Below are 22,181 nucleotides of genomic sequence, written 5' to 3' on the forward strand. Positions count from 1 at the left end.
TGAACAGCTCGGAGGAGCAATTGATAGAGTTTGTTCTCCTTTGCAAAGTTTGTCATAAAATTCATATACGTTGTCTGTGGTTCTTTTATGTAGGTTCTAGGAAAATACCTATCAGTAACTCTGGAGGAGGTGAAAAAGATCCATTGCTTAGGTGTGATAACTAGTCAAGAACACAAAAAAATTAGCACAAAGCAGATTGTTAGAAGTCTAGCCTACTTTGTTGAGGATAATTAGTATTCACGAAAATGTATTTTCGTGTTTTTCTTGTTAATAGTCACAGTAATTCAATGTATGTGTGTGTGTGTGTGTGAGGGAAATATATCAATTAAAAGTCTTTTAAAAACAAAAGTTCCAACCAAGGACTGGGTTTGCAAGTTAGCTTGTGGCTAGAAAACCTACGCACAAAACAATGCCTGTTTAGTTTTTGACATCAGGGTTTCCCACCCACTTTACTACTTTGTCACTGTGGAACATGGTGGAGGTCACAGAAGAATCAGTTCAAACATACAGCCAGAACTACAGTGGAATGGTTTAAAACAACGCATGTGTGTGTGATTAAGTGTCCCAGTCAAAGTCTAAACCAAAAATACATTGAGAATTAGTGGTAAAACCTGAAAACTGATGGTCACGGACTTTATCTATGGAGCCTGGCTGAGCTTGTCGTCTTCCAAACAGGAAAACAGTTTGGAAGACAACAAACGTGCAAAGCCGAAAAATGTTGTAACCATTTCCTTTTTCATCCACCTCATGAATGTGTCTAAAAAAACAACAACAGCAAAACGAAATTACAACTAAACTGCTAATAAAGTTTCTAAGAAGGCACATGCAAAATATCGTCAATATTCTTATTGCCAGCATTTATTTTATCAGTATTATATTTGCCGTAGTGTATTTTTTATTTTTACTTGATCTAAAAACAGCGCTGTTTTATTGTTAATGCAAAAGCAGACAGGTTGCACTGAACGTGGTCTTGGCACATCACAGTTTTAAGTTTGGGGAATCCCTGATCTTGCACCTGCAGTGTGAACTTTTATCCACAAGATGTCAGTATTCACAAAAGTACAACTCGGAAGACAACATAAACCAGTGTTGTTTTAAATGACCCGACTCTCTGCCCTCCTTTTTGTCTATCAGAATTTTGTTTTTATTTATTTTCTGATAAATAAATAGCCAAGAAATAAAATAAGTATTGGGAAAAATACGGTATTTCAGACCCAATTTAGATTTATTTATTTAATGATAAGAGATTAATAATGTCCCGCTGCTCTCTAAAAATTCAGTTTGGCAGCACACACCACTATGAGTCAGGAGCAAATCTAAATTAAAATGGGTAGAACAACAATCTTTACATACTGGTGTTTTGTTTTAAAAAAAGCTTCTCCCGTGGACGGTAGGAGGGGGAGACACGGAATAGCTTTTATGCAAATCAGCCTGTTCAGCATGTTTCCATTGGAGAGCAGCGTGGAGGTGTAGTCTGGAAGGCGTGACTTCGTGTCAGTTCAGCTTTATGAAGAAAGTGCGCTTCTCCTGAGCTCACAGAGGTGCGTCCAGCATTCAGGAGTCCTCACAACTCTCAGATTGGGGGTTCCTCCACCCGGGCAGGTGTGGAAGATACAGGTTTTTTTTTTTTCTCCATTTTTTTTTTTTTTTTTTTTTAATACTTGATTTTAAAGTTTGGAGGTACTTTCCCTTTTTCATTTTTGCAAGTGAGGCCCTTTTTTCCCTCCTCTCACTGCATGAAATATATGTGGCCGCTTGGAGCTGCGTGACGAGGCCACCTTGTTCTATATCACATCCTAACTTGGAGTGGTGGTGGTAGGGTGGGGGGTCTGCAGAATACTCCCCATGGATTTCACCAACGACTTTGAGTTCATGAAGTTCGGCGTCAAGAAGGAGACCATGCAGAGCCTGGACCGCTCCTTCATCGGGCCGTGCGGCCAGCTGCAGAGACCGGACTCCGTCTCCTCCACCCCGGGCAGCACGCCTTGCAACTCGGTCCCCTCGTCGCCAAACGTCAACCCGAACGAACAGAGAACCAACCCCGGGAGCGACCAGTTCTGGATACCCAACAACAACGGCGGGTACCCTCATCAGATGTACCCCCAAGCCTTCGGCCTGACGCCCGAGGATGCGATGGAGGCCCTAATAGGGGCCACGACGCAGCAGGGACACCCGTCTGCGCCCCACGGCCACCACCCTCAGTCCTACCAGCCGGACTACGACGGCTACGGCCACCTGAGCGACCCCGTCCAGCACTACCCGGGCCTCCCGGGTCACCCCGACATGCAGGGCATCCCGGGCAGCCACTGCCAAGACCCCTATCTGAAAGACGAAATGGGGAGCGAGTCCCCGGAGTCGCCGGAGGCTCAGCAGGTCCTCGGGGCTCACCACCAGCTCCAGCAGCCGCAGCACGGCCGCCACGACCGGCGGTCCAACGCGGAGATGCACTTCTCGGACGAGCAGCTGGTCTCCATGTCCGTCAGGGAGCTCAACCGGCTGCTGCGGGGCCTGAGCAAGGAGGAGGTGATGCGGCTGAAGCAGAAACGCCGGACCCTGAAGAACAGGGGCTACGCGCAGTCGTGCCGCTTCAAGCGCGTGCAGCAGAAGCACATCCTGGAGCACGAGAAGACGAGCCTGGTGACGCAGGTGGAGCAGCTGAAGCACGAACTGAGCAGGCTGGTCCGGGAGAGGGACGCGTACAAACTTAAATGCGAGAAACTGTCCGGTGCGAACTGCTACCACGAAACCGGCTCCACCAGCGACAACCCTTCCTCACCAGAGTATTTAATGTGAGTTAGTCATTTAAAAAACAACAACGACGAAATTCATCCCCATCATTGAAATGCAATGACTGAAATAATAGCTTAAAAAACAAAACAAAAACAAACAAAAAACTAATGAGAATGAGTGGGAAAGGGGGGGGATTGCAGTGATGCATGCATGCTGGTCATGTATGAGATGTTTTTATTTTATACTGCCATAGCTTATCTGTATTTTGTCTGAAAGGAAATACTTGAAATCAGATTTGCTTTTATTAGCATCCATGTAATCATTTAGTTAATGGTTAATTTTTATTGAGGTGATTTTTTTTCTCTCTGCTTTTCTTTTTATTGCTCAAATCATGGTTTGTGTTTATGCTTTTTTTTTTGGGGGGGGGGGRGTTGAGAGGTTTAAGGGGGGAGAGAATGGTTTACTTAAACAAGTCATACTCTTTGTGAATTGGATTCTGCTGGACAGTATCAGCCTTTCTTCCAAAAAAGTATCTAATTATACAAATATATGTGTAGTTTTTTTTCCATCTAATATCTGTTTTTTTGTTTGTTTGTTTTTTTTTGCATTTATTTGGATCAATAAACCTAATCTGACAGTTTAACTTTGAGTCTTATCTGCAGACAAATCATTTTCCTGCTACGAACCATCACTACCGTCCAATAGCACCTCACACTCTTCCTCAACTTTGTCGTCTTATCAGATCAGTTTCTCACAGAGATGCACAGATTGTTTTTCTTTTTTTTTTTTGCCCATACCGACTTCCAGTTTTCCTTTGAGGTCTGATCTGCCAATATTGCAGTCTCTCCTGCCGCTACAACGCAACTGAGTAAGTTTTATTCCACTCAAAAAGTGCATGAAAGGAAAGAGAAGCTGCTGGTCGATGCATTTATGGAGCAGAAATGATGCAGGATGTAGTTTTTTGTTAGTGTTTCAGCTGTTGGTTATTGATTATTTTCCGCTAAGAACTACTACTCATAAAAAAAGATATGTATTGGAGTCCTTTTTGATAGTATGAGAAGACTAACAAGTTGCAAGATTAGCTCCTATTTGTGCTGATTTTAATAAACCCCAGTACAGTTTGTCAAAGAGCAAGTTTTTCATTCATGTGCTGATGGACCAAAACTGGTGGGAGTTTCTAGTTTTAGTGCAACAAAGCTGCCACTTACATTTCTTTTATTTTTTTTGTCACAAGATTATCTCCATTCATGTATCAAATCTTTTCACCTCTAATCTTTTTATTAAAGGTGCAATTAAAGATGATAGCGTTAACGGATGGTTTTATGGACTGAAAGTAGGGAAAGTTTGAATGCCGGTGCCTTCAGTAAACATGGCTGAAAATCTGATTTTCCAGTGTTTTCATCCGCCGTTTGGCGAACACGGCTGATCGGCTCTTTTCAAGCTCTGGCCGATTGATCGGTGCATCTCTAGATAACGCTTAATATTTACAGGAACCTTGTCCACCACTTTTGTCTTAGTGATATTTATAATGTCAAATTAGACTGAAAAAAAAAAGAAAGATCCAGCCATACTGTTTAAATGAGCTTGCAGCAGGAAAGCGCAGCACGACGCACGTAAACACAAAAAGGAAACAGATGTGTGCCGGCGCAGACGTCGCTTCCTCAATATTCTGCTACTTTAAAATAATTCCCTGCACTGAAACTCACTTCTTAGTTTTGTTTTTGAGCCAAAGCCGTTCGGCGGACCCGCTTGGCGTTGTGCATCGGTGAACAGCCATTCCCTGACCTTTGGCCTTTGCAGAGTGCTGCTTCCTGTGGGACCCCAGGGCCTGTGAAAGCGCGGCGGGGTATCGGGCGGGGGGGCTGCGGGGCACAGATAAAACAGAGTGGAAATCAGGCTTCCCCTCGACTCTCTTCCTCAGACAAACACATCACCTCTGCATTCATCTCCAGAGGAAGAGAGAAACAAGCAGCACACGGTGCAGCTGGCCCTGCTCTGGAGGAATTTTCTCACTCGATACGTCTTTTTGTTTTTCTCTCTTTTTTTTTTAACACGTGTGTGTGTGTGTGTGTGTGCGTGTGTGTGTGAAAACTTAACAGCAAAGTTCCGGACTGAAGATCATTCCCAGTTCAACACTACAACAATATTTGGATGACCGTAATAGTGCCAAGGCCAGGGTGATAATGGTTGATAAGTGGTCACATTGTAAAAGGGAGTTTATAACCTCCTCTATGAGAATCTTAGAGAGTGTTTTTTCCCCTCTTTCTTTATTTCTTTCTTTTCTGTTCTTTTTTTTTTTTTGCTGTCACAGGAGACTTTGTAACTCCTCTCCTGCCAGCAAGAGCCCAACTGGGAGCGAGCGAGCGAGCGAGTGAGGTGGTTCAGTTAACAGGAATTTGCTGGAACATGCGTTACCCTCGTGGACGGTGCTTAGCTCATCTCTCCGTTCAACGGAAAGCAGTTCTGCAGAAGCAACTTTTCTAGAAAAAAAAAAACAGGCCTGATCCGTTAAGGTCTGCTTGCTGTGACGTAGCAGAAAAAACCACCAGGAAACTTTATCTTAACGTGACCAGTGGAAGGTTCATAAACCTGTTCTACCAAACGATAGGCATCTGCTGCCTCTCTTTTAAACCTCGTTTATCGCCTGTAAAGCCACTCAGGTAGCCGTTTGCTGAGAGGCCGTAAAGTGAATTTTGTCCGGTTGATTGTGAATTACATAATTGCTTCTAAATTCAGCTAAATTGCACCTAAAAGTCCCGCAAAGTGACAGTTTGACACAAATCAACAAAACTCCAGATTTCACGTTTGCAATGTAGAGAAAATCAAAACAAATTTGCAAGCCTCTGTGCACAAAGTCACATATTTTGGTGTATCTCTGCGGTTTTCTGAACACGCCGTCACCCCCCCCCCCCCCCCCCCCCAATCGGGTGCTTGCGCACTTGAACGCATCACATGGGGCTTTCTAAGGAACAGTGGAATAATACTGTAGAAGTGTTGGCGAGGAGAGCGGTTTTGTGGCGCTGTGTGACAGTTTGCCATTGTAGAAACGATTAGCCAGCTCTTTTCTCTTGCACGTGATAGGCTGGTGGGATCTGATGTGGGAGCCTCGCTCTCCCCTCCCTCCCTCTGTGTCCCCCTCCCTCCCTCCCTCGCTGCCACCAACACCCCGAGCCCACAGTGCCTGAGGCTGGCTACTGAGTCAGCAGGAGGGATAGGTGTCTGCACGGCCGTGGCATCAGAACAAGAGAAAGGCGACTAGAGAGCAGGGGAAAACGGTCCAGGATAAACATGCTTCTGTAGAGAGGAGCGAGACAAAGAGAGGAGGGGAAAACTGCACCAAAACGAGGCGAGACTACGGTGCTTCTCAAAAGTGTTCAAACCCCTTCGACTTTTACGCATTTTAGTCTCTTAATCATGCACCAACTTCCATTGATTTTACCGTTGAAGTTGACCAAGAGACAGTAGCACATAATCGTGAAGTGGAAGGAAATCATAGGTGGCTTTAAAACCTTTTTGCGGTTAAAAAATGTGAAAAGTGTGGCATGCATTTGTAATCAGCCCCCTCAGTAACAACTGCAGGTTTTCAGAGGGTATGTCTTCACCAGCTTTGCACGTCGGCAGAAATAAAACGGCTCGAGTTCAGTCTGATTCGACGTATTTTCGGTGCTTCCGGTCTTCGCAAGGAATCTCATCCAGGTTTAAGTCTAGGCTTTGACTGGGCCTTTCTAAAGCATGAATTTACCGTACTCATGGCTCTAAACTGGTTTTCTTCCATACCTTCCCTGTATTTACCTGCATACATTTTCCAATCCACTCTGACCAGCTTCCATATCCATGACGGAGAAAAGCATCCTCCCAGCACAAAGGCACCATGATCATGTTTCATACTGCGGACGGTGTGTTTAGGGAGATATTCAGTGTTAGATTTCAGCCAAGCATTACTTTTTCGTGTTGGCCAGAAAGTTGAGTTTTAAGCCGAGCGTGGTGCCAGCCACTCGACTGGGCAGCAGCGATCCGCCGAAGCCCGGCCGCGTTTCAGACAACGGACACAGACAGAGGAATGCTGCAGATACGCACCATTGTGTGGGGAGAGGCAGAGGAATGCAGGCTGCCAGGCTGCGCACACTAACACCAATGAACACAGCCAGAGGCCACGAGCCACCAGGGTTAAAGCCGGGCCAAACGACCCCACAACCAACCACCACTCACCACCTCCAGCTGCGTTATCAGCCCCCTCAACACTGGGCGTTTGGACTGGAGGCATGCGATACGGCGCGTTTCAGTATCAATCCGATACCAACTAAATATAGGACCGGTATAGCCGATACCAATACTTGTTATTTACGTTTGATGCATCCTCAAACTTTTGACCCTCAGGTGTTTTTGCAGGATTTTTTCCTTGGAATTATTTTGTAAAAAATCTGGCAGAGAAATTCGATAGTTTACAGGTCTCTACAAAATTACTTTAACAACATTTTTACATGATAAACAGAAACAATATAAAAACAAAACAAATGTGTGTATTGTTTCTTAAAGCTCTTAGAGCTCTTGACTTGACATTTTTGATGTTGACGACCGTCTATATCAAAAATGGTTAGATGGTAGAAATTTATGTCAAAATCTGTGAGTTGCTGGTTCAGTCCCCACTACATCCGTCTCTGTCATTGTGTCCTTGGGCAAGACATAACTTCAAGAGCTCCGTTAGAGATCAGAGTTATATGATGAACTGAGCAGCCGTCACCGATGACGGTGGCAATGGTGGTAGGAGTTTGCCCAGCCCGACTCGGTCCGTTTGTCGTCGTGTCCTTGGGGTTAGATACTTCACCCGTCTTGCCTGCTGTTGATGGTTAGAGGGCCCGGTGGCGCCGGTGCATGGCAGCCTCGCCTCTGTCAGACCGCCCTGGGGCAGAGTCTGGCGGTATCTTGCCACCGTCAGCAAGTGAATGGGTGAATGACTGAATGTAGTGTGAAGCGTTTGTGGTCTTCTGGACTTGATAAAGTGCTTCATAAGCCCCCTTTATCACTTGATATTCAAATCACCACATTCTGCTTTCACAGTAGTGATAGTCGCTGACCCCCTCGCGCTCTCTCCCTCTCTCTTTGTGTGGCTAAAAGTCAACTGACCAGACATTTGACCTTCGGCAGCAAACCGTTTCCAGCCTCAGCCGGTTCTTCCACTCTTGTTTTGCAACCGTAAGGCTCTAACACCCTCTGCGGCGGGCCTACAAGCGCGTTTCACGTGAAGCGGCAGAGCAGAGATCGGGATGGAGGACAGGATGGACGAGTGGGGCTTCCTCTTTCACTTCCTATATGCGGGTCCAGTCAAGTGACTCTTTGTGAGAGTGTTAGGTTGGGATGTCGCAGGGAAACACAGCTTCGATCGCTGTGGTTTCCGCTCAGGATGTCCAGTCCTTTCTGCTCACAGTTGTGACACTGTGAATCATGCAGCCGTCACACACGTCTCCATGGACGCGGCTCACACACGCATGCACACACACAGAAGCACACACGCGAACTCGGACATGCATTCGCAATCCCAAACTTTCACGCGTGTGCACTTTCATGCTTGCTCACGAAACAAGGCGAGTGCGGCGTTTCTTTTTTTAATATAAAATCATGTGATTGTGATTTTTTTTTAATCTCCTTTTCTGGTTGAGACTGGAATTGGGATCTCTTGCATAAATCATGATGCCATATTTTCCCCTGTCACCATATCTTGACAGACTATGGAGTAATTATGACTGCACTACTGGTAATGACTAAAGTAATCACATGATGGGCTGAGGAGGATTCAACAAAGTGGATTAATGTGTAGCCTCAAAACTACAATAAAGCTCACTATCTTATTGGCTGTAATAAGGAACCTGACTTCCTGGGGACAACGTGTTCCGGGTTTTTTTTTTTTTCCTTTTTTTTGCGGACAAACTCCTGAGGATCTGATAGGAAGGAGCTCTTGATAAACAGGCTGTCACGTTTCAGTGGACGCTGCTAAAGAGGAGTGTGACAAAGTCCTGTCCCATTACAGGTTGTTGGACTTTAGTAACAGAGCAAAGGGTGATCCACTGTATGTAATAATTATACAGGGTTCTCACCGTGTGGGAGAGCAACTGCTTCAGTCTCAACATACACCGGAAACCAGAAATTTACATGCACTGTTTAAAGAAAAAAAAAAAAGCAAAGATTTTTTTCTATTTTTTTTTTTACTGTTTTACCGGCCCTATCAATCAAATTTTATTTGCACAGCACCTTTCAGCAACAAGGCATTTCAAAGTGCTTCACATCATAAAAACACAAAATTACAAAGTCGTAGAACATACAGTCGATAACATTACATTTTGCACACCAGATAATTGATGAATGTTTCATGATTAGGTTTCAAAAGCAACTCTAAACAGCCGAGTTTGTAGTTTAGATTTAAAGGAACTCAGTGTTCCAGGTGTCTTGCAGTTTTCTGGAAGTCTGTTCCAGATTTGTGGTGCATAGAAGCTGAATTCTGCTTCAAGTTATAAAGGTAAAGTTTGGGTAAAAAAAACTTCAAGCGTACCACCAGATCAGCTACAAAATGACTTAAGGACAAGGAGCCAGATTTTGAAGTAGCAAAATACAATCCAATAATGTCAACACCTTCAGCTTTCCTTCCTTTTACGGGGACAAGCAATGCTCTCTGATTTCATAAGTGTGAAGAGAAGAGAAGAGAAGAGAAGAGAAGAGAAGAGAAGAGAAGAGAAGAGACTTTTCCCTTTCATTCCCAGTGAGGATTTCCTGTCCTGTTTTATGGGGGTCATGCAGCTGGCAGGCGCCCTCCTGTTTCTGTCCATAATGATGACAGGGGTCCATTAGTACGCAGTAGAAACACGAGCCACAGAGGTTAAGGCAGACTCTCTTTCTCTCCTCCCCCCCACTGCAATCTGACAGCGTCTTCCCTTTCCACAGCCCCCGGATCCCGGAGCGCAGCCTACCTATCTATAGGGCAGATAATTGTGGCTCTCAGTTGTTGTTGACAAAGCTCGGCTGATTAAGGGTCAGCCCCCGGCTCTGACACCAGCATGTGTGATCTGGCGAAACCTGGAAAGCTGGAAAAGTCCAATTCCCCGGGGATAGTTTGTATCTGTAACATGCTTTCATCCAGGAAAAGTAAAAAAAAAAAAGGGGGAAGGAGAGGAACGCTCTCTGGTTTTTCGGGAACAGTGAGGCAGAGAAAACAAACAGCTCAATGTGCCGAGACATGGAAGCATGTGAAGCGGGAAGAGAATTATAAATGTTTCCAATGAGGTTTTCAAAATGAAAATTGAGAAGATGTTGCATGTATATAATCACCTTTCTCTCCAATTTCACCTCCAAGTGTTTGGCGGTACATGTGAAGAGTGACATTACTGCTTTTTCCTTCTTTGCAAAATTTCAGCGGCTCGGTCAGATTGTGTGACAACGAGCATCAACACGCCTCAGTGTTCAAGTCCAGATCAGGTCTGGACTGTTCCCATCCTGACACACGAATACGCCTCGATTGTCGCCCTGGCTTCTGGCTTTTATATTTGGCTGGAAAGTGAACCAACAACCCAATCACTGGTCTTTTGCAGCCTCTTGTATTTCCCACGGCATGATTCTTCCATCGCCGTGTAGATGGGTGATGTGCAGTGCCAGTTTTTCAGTGTAGTTAACAGAACAGTTGCTTTTGCTGAGGATAATATGCGGCTATTTAACACAGTTTGATGGACGATAAATTGTCTCAGAAGATATCGCAGTAAACAACAATGGAGAACATTGTCAGGAACGCATTCTCAAAGATCAATGAACTGTAATTTCTGATGAACATTTAACACTGGAATCGGAAAGACATTGTAAATATGAAAAACAAATAAAGGACACACCCAAAACAACAAACTGGAAACTGAGGTCTCTGTTAGCAAAATTGTCCTTCACCTGCTCTCTCACCAATCGTGCAAATGGAAATTATTGAGCTCGTTTTAATTCATTGTGCGATTATTGCTCACCCTGCATCTCAGTTTTGTTTTGGGGCATCAAACGAAGAAGTACGAATACAAATTCTAATCCAACTTTTTTTAGATGTTTACAAGGAAAGCACTTTGACTTTATAATCGCCCACCATCTCTGTTACGTAACCTCGGCAAAACCACCAAAAGGCCTGTGTTCCCAACGCGACGAAACGCGAGTGAAAACCTGAGGGGTGTGAATAGTTTTTGCACGGCAGCAGCTCTCGGCCCGCTGACTTTCGGTGGGCGTTGCTTACAGTCGAATATGGAAGCGCAGTCATGTGTTTTGGTCAAGTCTAACGAGGCCTCCTTGGAACCGGGTGTGTCACTCTCCCACTTATGCGTCATGCCGGCGTCCATCTTGTGTCATAACTCCTTCTTGAGGTTTCTCAGAAGGCCTCTGGCTCCGGCTGATTCGAGGCTTTTGTCTCTCTGCCTCTCACAGCCGCCGCCGTCCGTCGCCTCTTTGCCGCTCCCTGTGATTACACGCCGTGTGTGCGGCCTCCGTTAAAATAACCGGCGAATGGAATAAAAGAAAAAAAAAAGTGTTTGGTGCGGTCAGATGACTGCGGTTGTCAAAAGGGATCTATTTAGGAGGACGCAGGCCTTTATCCTATAGTGAACTGAAGTACTTGTTTGTTCTACTTGTGGCTGAGATACAGGAAGTACTTTGTTCTGGCTTCTTTAATGGAAAAAAAAAAGGAGAGAGACTTCTCAAAAAGATTTAAATGAAAGGTTACGTGCAAACAACAAGGCTTATCGAGGGTGTGATGACGGTTTGCTTTGAGTTGCAGACGGCCTGTTGTTTCAGACTCATAAATCAGCTTCATGTAGTTTATTCACAGCAGCCTGACCGCAAATTGTCCCCCTGTCATAGCGCACAGACACTTATGCACAAGCTACAAAGAAAGCGTGTGGTGTCAAATGTTTTAAGACACATTTTTACAGCTTGTAATCTGGAAATTAGATGCAGTAGTAAAAGCTTAATAATAAAGGTGCTTTTATTTTTTTTAAATCAGCAGAGGTGCTCTGCCACATGGACATTCATGGTTTAGCACGCCACATTTACTTCTCGTCTAGACCTGATTTAAAACCAGTCACTTTTGAAACTTTCAAGTTCATCAGTTCACCTCGTAGTTCTTTCATTTTCTTTTATTTCCAATCTGAGAAGCAAAGCTGCAGGAATCTGGAAACTGAGTTTAGTCACTGAATGCTTCTGCATTTTGGTCCTAATGACGTTCTGATTGAAAATGTAATACTCCTGTCTACTCAGCTCATCTTTACAGGCAAAAATGATGATGATGATGATGATTATTATTTATTGTTAACCTTTATTACACCAGGAAAATATCATTGAGATTAAACATTTCTTGTTGCAAGAGAATCCTGGCCAAGACATTTTATTATTATTATTAATCTCAAAGTCATATTTTTCTTACAGGCACCACAAATATAAAAAGAGCTGCATCTTGTAATTTGATCCATCGCGATATCTGATATGTGAATTAAGGATTCGGGTCGTTTTTAAGATTACAAATACAAACGTTGCTTTTTCCTTCTACTCAAGAGCCTTTTGCTTCGTATTTTATTTTATTTTATTTAAAAGGAAATCCTCAAACAGAGGGACAAATGTTTGCTTGACTTCAACCTTTGGTCAGTTCAGAACCCCCTCACTCCGTGTCTTATTCGTTAAATCAATCACAGCATATCTCTGCAGGGCTTTAAAGGAAAATTGACTCAGACATCACATGTTCTGGACGACTTCAGATATCTGGAAAAACAAACTAAGTGGAGGAACAGTAGTCGCTTTTCATTAAAAACTATAATTTACACTGAGTTTCAGATGCTTTAAATTATTGATGTGGCCCAATAATAACAACAATAATAATAGTCGGTAAATCTGACCAATAATCTTTTGGCAAAATACTGAAACAAAAAATATTTTCTTATTAAAAGCATCAAAACTGAAAATGTCTACCTTCTTTTTGTAACAAACAGAATTTTCAGACACTTTTTTGAGTTTTCTTTAAAAAATAATAAATAAAAGAAATAAATAAGAGGTTGTTGATAATTGGTTTGAAGCATAAATGGAGGAAATCTTTTAAAATAGTCATTTTCTGTCTGATTCAAAGCAAATGTGCCGCTAATTTTTCCGTTCATGGTTGGTTTGTGTTTAAAAAGAAAAAATTAACAAAGAGGATTTTGGGTTTGTTGCAGTCCTTAGAGAGAAATTAGGGATGGATAATAATCAGAATCAGTCACTCAGACCTAAAAAAAAATAATAAAATCAGTCAGTGAAATTCTCATTGGTCCATCAGAACTTTGCTTTTGTTCTGCCAGATGTAATTTTATGCTTTTTTTGGAGGGAAAAAAATACTGCAACAGTAAAATATAATTTGATACAGTTTGTCTTTATCTCTGCTCTGGATGCATTTCCACTGATAATGTCAGCGACTACACCATCATGTTCTCCTCTTTTGCACCAATTTGCTCATTAAGCTCTTCTCATGTGACGCTTTAAAATCTGCCTGCTGTTTGGAACATGTGAAACAAGTGGCAGCAGAACATGTAATGTGAAAATGTTGCAAGCGAGCGCATGATTGCATGGAAACCAAAGCAACGACTTGAACAATCTAGACACATTGTGATAGGGGAGTCAGAATGAGAGTTGAATCACACCAGAGCAGCCCTTCTTTCACTTACTCACCAGCGTGGTGAGTAAGTGAAAGCAACACTTTTACAGTTCGACCCGCTCCAACTCCCAACCTGCACGTACCGACGCTCAGGCCAGCGGTCTGGACATACAGGAAATGTGTTTCCATGGAATGGAAACATTTTCTAAGGCTTGTTTTAGACAAAAAAAACTGAAGGAAACAGCAGTAAGGATAGTGGTTAAATGTGGGGCGTTAACAAGTCTGTCACTTATGAGGCTAGCGAGCAATAAGACAGTTCTGCGCAATGAAAAGTGAAACAGAGAGAGAGAGAGATAGAGAAATCACTATCCTGTAAGCCACGTGTGTCAAACTAAAGGCCCGGGGGCCAAATCTGGCCCGCCGTAGCTTTTTATGTGGCCCTCCAGACTCTGAATTACATCAACAGGTCCCTCCAGTTTTTCACAAATTCGCAAAATTCACACAATGTCAACAGATCCGCACATTTTTCCCCCCTAATTTTACTGCAAAGTTTTCACAAAATTGGCCATAAACATTGGGTCTAAGTGACTGCTGCCTCAGCCTTACTTGAAGTTATAGACCATAATCGATACTGCGACTGATAAAAAGTCACATTAGCGCAAACATCGTAAAACTTCCTTACAAATATTTCTAAACTGATGCAACAAAGCCTGAGTTTGGTTGCAAAAATATACACAAAAACAATCATAAAATCCAGAATGGACTAATCTGTGTGATTAATATTATTTAATTTTAAGAAACATTTATTGAATGCTAATTATTGATATTTTAGCAGTTTAATGGTTTTCATCAATACATTCTGGCACAACCGGCCCTTTAAGAACATTCAGATTTTTTAGAAAACAAAGTTTGACGCACCTGCTGTCAGCCAAGCTGATATTATTTAAACTCCAGTCATTTCAGTCAGTAAACATACAAAAAGTGGCTAGCAGCATGTAGTAGTATGTAATATCCTATTGTGTTAAATCAAATTTATTGTGAATACCATCTGGCATTAAAGTCACTTTGGACCACCAAGCAGCAGTCCAGCCCTTTTTCTCACTTCTATGCCATTATGTTGCCAATCGGTTTCTTTAGCAATACAGACTTTTGTGTTTTACTCTCCTTGCTAAGCCCGTCTGTCCCTGTGATAGTCTAGGCCATAAAAATCCTTTTTTTCTTTTCTTTTTTTGATCTTGTGCAATTGCATTTTGTTTTGTTTTTCAGCATTAGGTCATAATCATCAAAATGATCCTTGAAGCAAATCCTTTTGTGTGTAATGAAGCTACATACAGGTGCATTTTTTGCAGGAGTATTGTTTAAAACCAGCCACCAGCGTTAAATGTCAGTGTCTTACCCAGTTTGCATTAAAATGCATTGATAAAATCCGCTAACACAAGTGGAAATATTTAAAGGAAGCTCCAACTTCCTCTTTCAGTGTTTCCATGGAGATGAGGGGAATAGCGCTTTTAGTGAAGCCTTTTTAAGAAATTTCAACCAGTAAATATATGCTTTTTTTTTCAGCATTTATGTTTTAAGATGCAGACTGAGGTCATAACATTTGCAAGAGATTATTGATCAGTCACTAATTTTATGCTTGAGTAGAAACACTGCAGCAGCAGCAGCACGGTTACTGTTCAAGTGAAATTTACATATTTTGGAAGCTTTAGGTATTAATGAAGTGTGACTTGGCTTAAAACTGGTTTGATTTAATGGTTTATTGGCAGCTGTAACCCCGATTTATTTTTTTATTCTGCAGTCAAGAGGTGGGATCAGCACAGAATCCATTCTACCTGTACGTTCCCACACAACGTTTCACTTCAGAACACCTTTAAAATACATTTACATTCTGGCTCCACAAAAACACTGTTTCCATGTGGACGTGGGACACAAATGGCTACAAATTTACTGTTTTATTAAATACAAAACAAACAAAAAAAAGCCCTCTGTGGATTACATCTGTGATTTTCTACAAACTAACCTCAAAATCCAATATGGCTGCTGTACCATAACAACAAAAGGTTTCTTTTTCTTGTTTTTTCCTCACTTTCAGGATTGCAAGCATGTTCCCTTAGTTCAGGGATGTCCAAAGTGCAGCTTGGGGTCTATTTGTGGCCCTCTGAATGATTTTGTGTGGCCCCTGACTGCAATACTGTAATGAATCGAATCTGGCCTGACACAACAACAAAAATAATTTCTAATTTATTAACCAGGCTTCTACATTCAGAAACACCCACTGGTTAAAATAGCAATCACCTTAGAGGAAAGAGTTGCCCTCGGCCAATTCTTGTTGGTGAACTTGGGCTAAAAGAAAAAAATTTATCACACAACCAACCCAAAAATATTAATAAGCAGTACGCCTGCCTTCTAATAACACAGTTGGTAAAAACTCTTTGTATGTTTTGGATAAACGGTGATTTAAAAATCCTTTCATTTCAATAAAATCTTACACATTTACTTTAATTTAAGCAGATAGAATTACAAAGGCTCAACAAATGTGCTTGTAAACTTCAAAAATACATTTTGTGGCCTCCAAAAGTTTGAACAGAAAGTCTGACCACCACTGTGTTAGTTGCTGAATGTCTAATACGCCTGCAGACCGACGCTAGTAGCAGCCTGTAGTTGAGAACAACGACTAGTAAACTACTGGTTTTCTGACTTGCAGCTAGAACACGGTCAAGTCGGGTTTCCTGTCATTCCCAGATCCAGGTTCTGAGGTCAGAGGTCACTGCGTCAGCAGCACCAGCACATGTTCCTGGGTCAACGTCGTCTCCTTCACTTTCAGCGAGGGCGTTCTCACAACATTCTCTGCTGCACTTCCCCTTTGACTAGTATCTGTTTGAAGCAGAGATCAGCGTTCTCAAACTACTCAGCTTTTTCTTTTTTTAAACCTAACAATAGTTGACGCTAAAATTATTCTTAGGCTGTCACTACTGGTACTCAGTTGGCAGCAGCACGGGGTTTTTGATCAAATACTTGTACTCTCCCAACTCCGTTTTGGGCGTCGCTGTTAAAGCTGAACAGTCATGGGATTCCCAGTTAGTCCAGTTCCACTTGAACGAGACACGGAACCGTTACAATACATGACAAACATTGTCGTTCACACAAGAAGAGTCGTGACTCTACAACACCATCATCAGTCTGACATGTTGACATGTTCCAGTCTTCACCTGGTCGAGATATTTTTTAGTTTTTTTTTTAATACCGGTTGTTAAAACTTCATCACGGACAAAAACTTTTAAAGGTTGAGACGGTGCGCCGGATAGCAGTCTTTTACTGTCCATCATGCGCTACAGATGACCGTTAAATAACTTTACAGGCCAATATAGTGCCGTTCATATGATCACAGTGAGGTGAAATTGCAGATCGTATAAGCGAAGGGTGTAAAGAACCTTACGACCCACACGTGGCCTAGCAGAGTTCTGCAGAAACCGCTCTGTCCAACGGGAGTGGGCCACCTCAGACTTCCAACCAAACCCACCTGGAAGCCGTCATGTGCTGGGAATGGTTAACCTGTCTAACGAGCGTTGGGAACGCCCCGTTGGCTATGGATCTAGCTCTTCAGGGCGTCTTCTGGAGTGCAAATGAAACCTCAGACAAACAAGTGACAAAAAAAAACATGATTAATTTTTAGATAATCTCCGGGTGAGGGAAAATGATTAATTTTTTAGTGAAACTTTTGCTACTCTGTTGCAAAAGTATTCACACCCCTTATGCCAGGGGTGTTCCAAAGTGTGCCCCTGGGGCTATTTGAAAGCAAAAGGTCCATGGCTAGTCTGAAGGAGCTGCAGGAAACCAAAAAGAAAAAAAAGTAGCTGGATTTATCTGCAAACAGGGACAACTATGATGAGCCGTGCGCTCCACTACTCTGGCCTTCTTGACAGAATGGAACGAAGAAAACTACTATTGGAAGAAATCTATAAAAAACTAAATAAATAGTTTTTAGTTTGCCTCAAAATATGTAGAAGGCACAGTGAATGTATGTATACTAATGAGATAAAAGTCAAGCCTGAACAGTCTTTGATTGTCCATCTCTGGCATCCTCACATTGGAACACGGTGGTGGCAGCGTACTGCTGTGGGGATTATTTACTTCAGCTGAGGCAGGGAGGCTGGTTGATAGAAGATGGGTGGATGTAAATACTAAAGACTTGGTTGAACTTTGAGTAGGACGAAAACCAAACATGCAGCCGGTCTTGTTACGTTTTGCGCAGAAAAACTGGCAGAACCTTTCAGTCCAGGCTTGTTTGAAATTTACTTCTGTAAAGCATTTACTCAGGATAGCTGAATACAAATCCACGCCATACTTTTCAGATTTTCATTTGACAAAAATAAATAAATAAAATATTCAAAAGTGTAATTTGCCTTTCACTTCACAAACCACACTACTCTGGTTTATCACATACAATCAGGTCTGTCAGGATAGCGAATTTTGCTAGCCAATAAATTGTTCCAGAAATTATAGCGATAAACAATAATATCGCTGTTTTAGGACCATTTTCCATGTAATATGTTGATAAAGGCGTAACAATGCAAGTTTGTCCTTTCAAAGAGCAATAAACTGTACTGAAGATATTTTAAATATCCAAGATAAAACACCAACCAAAAAATGATGAAACAAATGGGAACAACCAGTTACAACAAAAACCGTAAATAAAATGGATTACGGACTCTGTGAACAAAACGGTCCCACAAAAAAGAAAAAAAGAAAAGAAAATAGTCAGAATGGTAATTATGGAGCTCATTTGAACTTATACGATTAATTGTTTGCTTATTGTGACAGGCTTACTTACAGTCCAAAAAAGGTGCATTTATTTGTGCCTTTAAAGTGATAAAAGGTTTAAAAAAAGAAAAAAAAAGGTTGAGTGGGTGTGAATACTTTTGCAGGACTCTGCAGAGGGAGCGTGGCGGATGAGGTCAAACAGTTACCGTCAGCCTGTGAGTGACAGCGTTCGCGGGGAAGGGAGGCTATATTTAAATGAAGACTCGAGCTGCAGCCTTGACTCATGAGACGAGCGATGCTGCACTTTTTTCCACAAAAAAAAAAAAAAACAGACTCTGGTTTTTTTCCCCCCAGGTTTCCTTAAATAAACACTGCCAGGCATCCTTATGACCTAATGACACCAAATTATTTTAAGAAAGTCATTGTGAAATTTTACTGATTTAGCAAGCATTTATCTTTGAAAGAAAAGGGAAATGTGACCACATATATATATATATATATATATATATATATATATATATATATATATATATAAATAAAACAAGACTTACAAAGTGGATCCATAACTCAGATACTGTGCCCAATTTTGCTGATAAGTTACAAAGCAGGTTTATTGGAAGGAGAGGAGGATCGCTGCGCGTGGGGGAATAGATTTTATTGATCCGCGTTTTAAAAAAAATGACCTCTTTCTTTAAAGATTCTTTCATAATGTTCTGCTGAGGACTTCGGCAGCTTTGTTGTCTGGATGGATCCGGACGCCAGCTGGGCTCTGAGACACAGCCGATTGGATGAGATGGTGGAAAGCAGGAGCGCTGAGTTTTCCCACCAGTAGAGAGGACTTTGGAACGGGAGCAGCTTCTCTGAAGCTTCGTCAAACACTGATTACCTGATAGACATGTCAGATGTTGCATCCTCTGCACAGAAAAAGAAAGAAAAAGAAGTACTAAACTTCCAAATGTGGTGCCGTGTGTTGATGTAGAGATGAAGAAGCTCAACTGCAGTGTTGGACCTAAACATGTTGCATTCAGGAAACTATCTAGAATACGGTTAAAATGACTCTTTAGCCAGCCCCAAAGCATTAGTGAACTAAGCTAGGAGGGGTTACAACAAAAAAAAAAACTGGAGGTTTGTGTTATAACAGAGATTCCTGCATTTCCTGGCACAAAAATATACCATTTCAAGGCCTGTTCATTTCCTTTTAAATTGTGCCACATTTAAGGGAAATGCATTTGTAAGTTTAGTATGTGAGTTGTTCCCATACGAAGACATCAGACACGTTTACAAGTCATTTTTGTCCACAAGTCAAATCTAAGTCAATAATCTCAAGTCTCTAATGACTGAAGTCAAACATTTTTACATCAAATCCATGACATCTTTAACATGCATCTCTAACTCTGCACATTTAATTTAGACACTGTTACGTACGACTCAGCGCTCCACGAGGCGTCTACGTATATGATGTCTATGAGAGAAACCCTGCTATAACCGCTTCAGTGATTCTTGTTGTAGCGCCACCACAGGCAGGGAGGTCAACAGCTTTTTCAAAGCCTTTGGTTCATTTGACATAATGCAGTGTGAAAGCAAACGGCAGCAGCTGAAAACCTAACAAATGTCGCAATTCTGGTCCCCAGTCGAGCCGAGTCTACCGGACTAAACACCCTTAATCAAGTCTCAAGTCTTTAATTCTCGCAACTTAAGTGTGACTGGAGTTTCAGTCTCAAACTCAAGTCGGCGTCTCTGCCCTAAGTCGGTTTAGGGTTAGCTCAGGGTCCCAGAAAACCTTGGAGCTCCCAGCAGTGTTTTCAGACTGATGAGAGAAGTACGGCAGGTTTATCAGCCTTCATCTTTTTGCTCGTTGTGCTTTCACCCCTAAGGCTACCCTGCCACGCTCCACATATCTGCGCCGCCATCTCTTTGCTTGCATTCGGTCTGTGTCAGCAGCAGCAGCAGCATGAGAAATGGGGGCGAGCTCTGTCCTCAGTTTCGCGGATATGGGCTGCGTGCCCAGATGTAAACAGTTTCTGTGAAAGTTTCCAGTTTCGTCCGTTTTCTTCTCCCCTGGAAAGGTGGCATGACGGGTCTTCCCACAGGGGGGTGGCAGCGTTGGAAGTGCTGGTGTCCCGCACTGTCCTCCTCTCCGTGCCTGATGACGAGGGCCTTATCGCTGCATCTGCTCTGTCACTTAGCCTCCCCCCCTCCTCCATTGTTTAGGGATTAAGTGAGCGCATTGTGAGGCACAGGGAACTAAATTTGGAGCTCTCCGACACAGTTTTCCTCCTCAATGAAGTGACTTAATTAGAATCAAAGCGTTATTTTACATAATGTGCAGGAAAGTGCAGAATGCTGAATTTCTCGACTCGCCTCCGACGGCTACGTTTTTTAACTAAAGTGTCTGTCAGAAGTATTCATACCCCTTCAACTTTTTCACCCAACAACCTCAAACTGTACTGTGTTTAGTTTGAGATTTTCTATCACAGAGCATTTAGCAAATATAAATCTGAAAGGTGTGGAATGAATTTGTATTTGGCCCCCTGTATTCAGCAAATAGAGTTAATCCAATCAGATCGCAACATCTGATTAGGTGTTACAATGTATTTTCTTAACATTGTGCAACGTTAGTATAAGAAGGTTTACAGCTCAGGTGGGCAAATACTTTCAAAAGAACTATAGCAGCAACTGATGATCATTTCAATCATTGATTATTTTATCAGTCATTTTGATAATTACTGATTTTGACCAAAAATAGGCACTTTCTGCAGATTTTTCATTTAAGCCTTTTTTATACAAAATAAAAATATATTAAGAGATGAAAATAAATAATTCAATCATTTTATTGCCTAAAATTTGTAGCAAGGGATACATCTGCAGCTAAATAAAATCCTAACATCGACATGTGAAAAGCTCAGATGTTTCTGCTTGACATCAATAAAGTGTAGAGCTCATGTTTGTTATTTTTTGGATTATCTGACTAATTGGATAACAAAATGTCCTTAAGAGTTTTGTTTGTTTTTTACAGAATTTGAACCAGGTGAAGCATATGTAAAACATATTTACAGACAAGCTTTTTAATATATTAAATGCAAAATGTACATGTTTGTACAGTTTTGACTTAATTATTACTACGAATATGTTCTCTCAGCAACTGGCCTTTTTTAAGTCTGAATACTCCAGTTAACGATTAGTCGATTACTGAATTAGTTTACAATTATTTCAATAATCAATTAAATCGCGATCAATTTGATTAATCGGTTCAGAAGAGAGCAACTAGTAGACATTCATTCCACAAACCTGGCCTGTAGGAAACCAAACGAGGGGAAAACTTACATCGTAATGAGCACATCTTCTGCACCTTGAAAGGATAATGCTTTTTCACAGCAGGGCTGGGAAAGCATGAAGTTAATTACAGAGCAAAACCTCTCAGAGGCAGAACAGGAATTAAGACAGAGAGCGAACCTTGGAATACAGCAGGTCAAGATAAAAATAAACTTTATTCTACCCCAAAGGGCAATTTGTTTTGCAGGCGGCCAAGGAAAAATTACAATTGATAGAAACACAGAACAAACATGATTCCACCAGGATTCAGACGTAACCTACTGTAGTCTCTGTTCGGGCCAATCAGGTCAATTATTTATGAGGGACTCTAATCAGGACAAATGAACATTTGTAGCTTTTTGTGTTGCACTTTATCACAAAATATCCCAACTGTAATTATAGTAAAGAGGATCATTTGGGTTATTAAGGCTTTCTTATGATTTTTTTCAGGACTATTTAGTCTGTGCTTATTTTTCAGGCTTGACGGACTCCAACCAGCAAACAAAATGAAATGTTAAAACTGGTTCAATAAAGCAGTTGTTGTTGGATCAGCTCTGTTAGCTCAGCTCTGATTTCTTCTCTCATAGAATTGGAGGGGTTTTTTTACATTTTGCCACAAGGACCAAAAATGTTAAGCTGAGAAGAATCGAGGGTCACTTTTATTTTATTTTATTAAAACTGAAAAAATGTCTTCTCTACAATAATATACTAAATAGATATTTTAATAAAGCAAAGTAGCCAAATGGTTGTAGAA

General features: G+C 41.8%; 2 protein-coding genes across 6 annotated transcripts in view; one reads left to right on the forward strand and one right to left on the reverse strand.

Annotated features, from left to right (window-relative positions):
- Positions 1–22,181, reverse strand: part of LOC103465557 (DEP domain-containing mTOR-interacting protein) — a 56,534-nt gene that overhangs the window by 20,083 nt on the left and 14,270 nt on the right. For 2 of the 5 annotated variants that reach the window (XM_008410529.2, XM_008410524.2), the window contains exon 2: positions 4,437–4,592. The exons of the other annotated variants lie outside the window; for them this stretch is intronic. In XM_008410529.2, coding sequence (XP_008408751.1) covers positions 4,437–4,507 — 71 coding nt within the window. In that variant the 5' untranslated portion in view covers positions 4,508–4,592. The remainder of the gene's footprint in view (positions 1–4,436; positions 4,593–22,181) is intronic. 5 annotated transcript variants of the gene reach the window in all.
- On the forward strand, positions 143–3,373 carry mafbb (v-maf avian musculoaponeurotic fibrosarcoma oncogene homolog Bb). Its single transcript, XM_008410523.2, has one exon. The coding sequence runs from the start codon at positions 1,846–1,848 to the stop codon at positions 2,791–2,793; it is 948 nt and encodes a 315-aa protein (XP_008408745.1). The 5' UTR covers positions 143–1,845; the 3' UTR covers positions 2,794–3,373.

This window comes from Poecilia reticulata, linkage group LG5 (assembly GCF_000633615.1).
Source record: "Poecilia reticulata strain Guanapo linkage group LG5, Guppy_female_1.0+MT, whole genome shotgun sequence".
In the NCBI taxonomy this organism is placed as follows: domain Eukaryota; kingdom Metazoa; phylum Chordata; class Actinopteri; order Cyprinodontiformes; family Poeciliidae; genus Poecilia; species Poecilia reticulata.

Bases quoted from the DNA above. Each gene is read 5' to 3' on its own strand.
- mafbb (XM_008410523.2), top strand. From the start codon at position 1,846: ATGGATTTCACCAACGACTTTGAGTTCATGAAGTTCGGCGTCAAGAAG.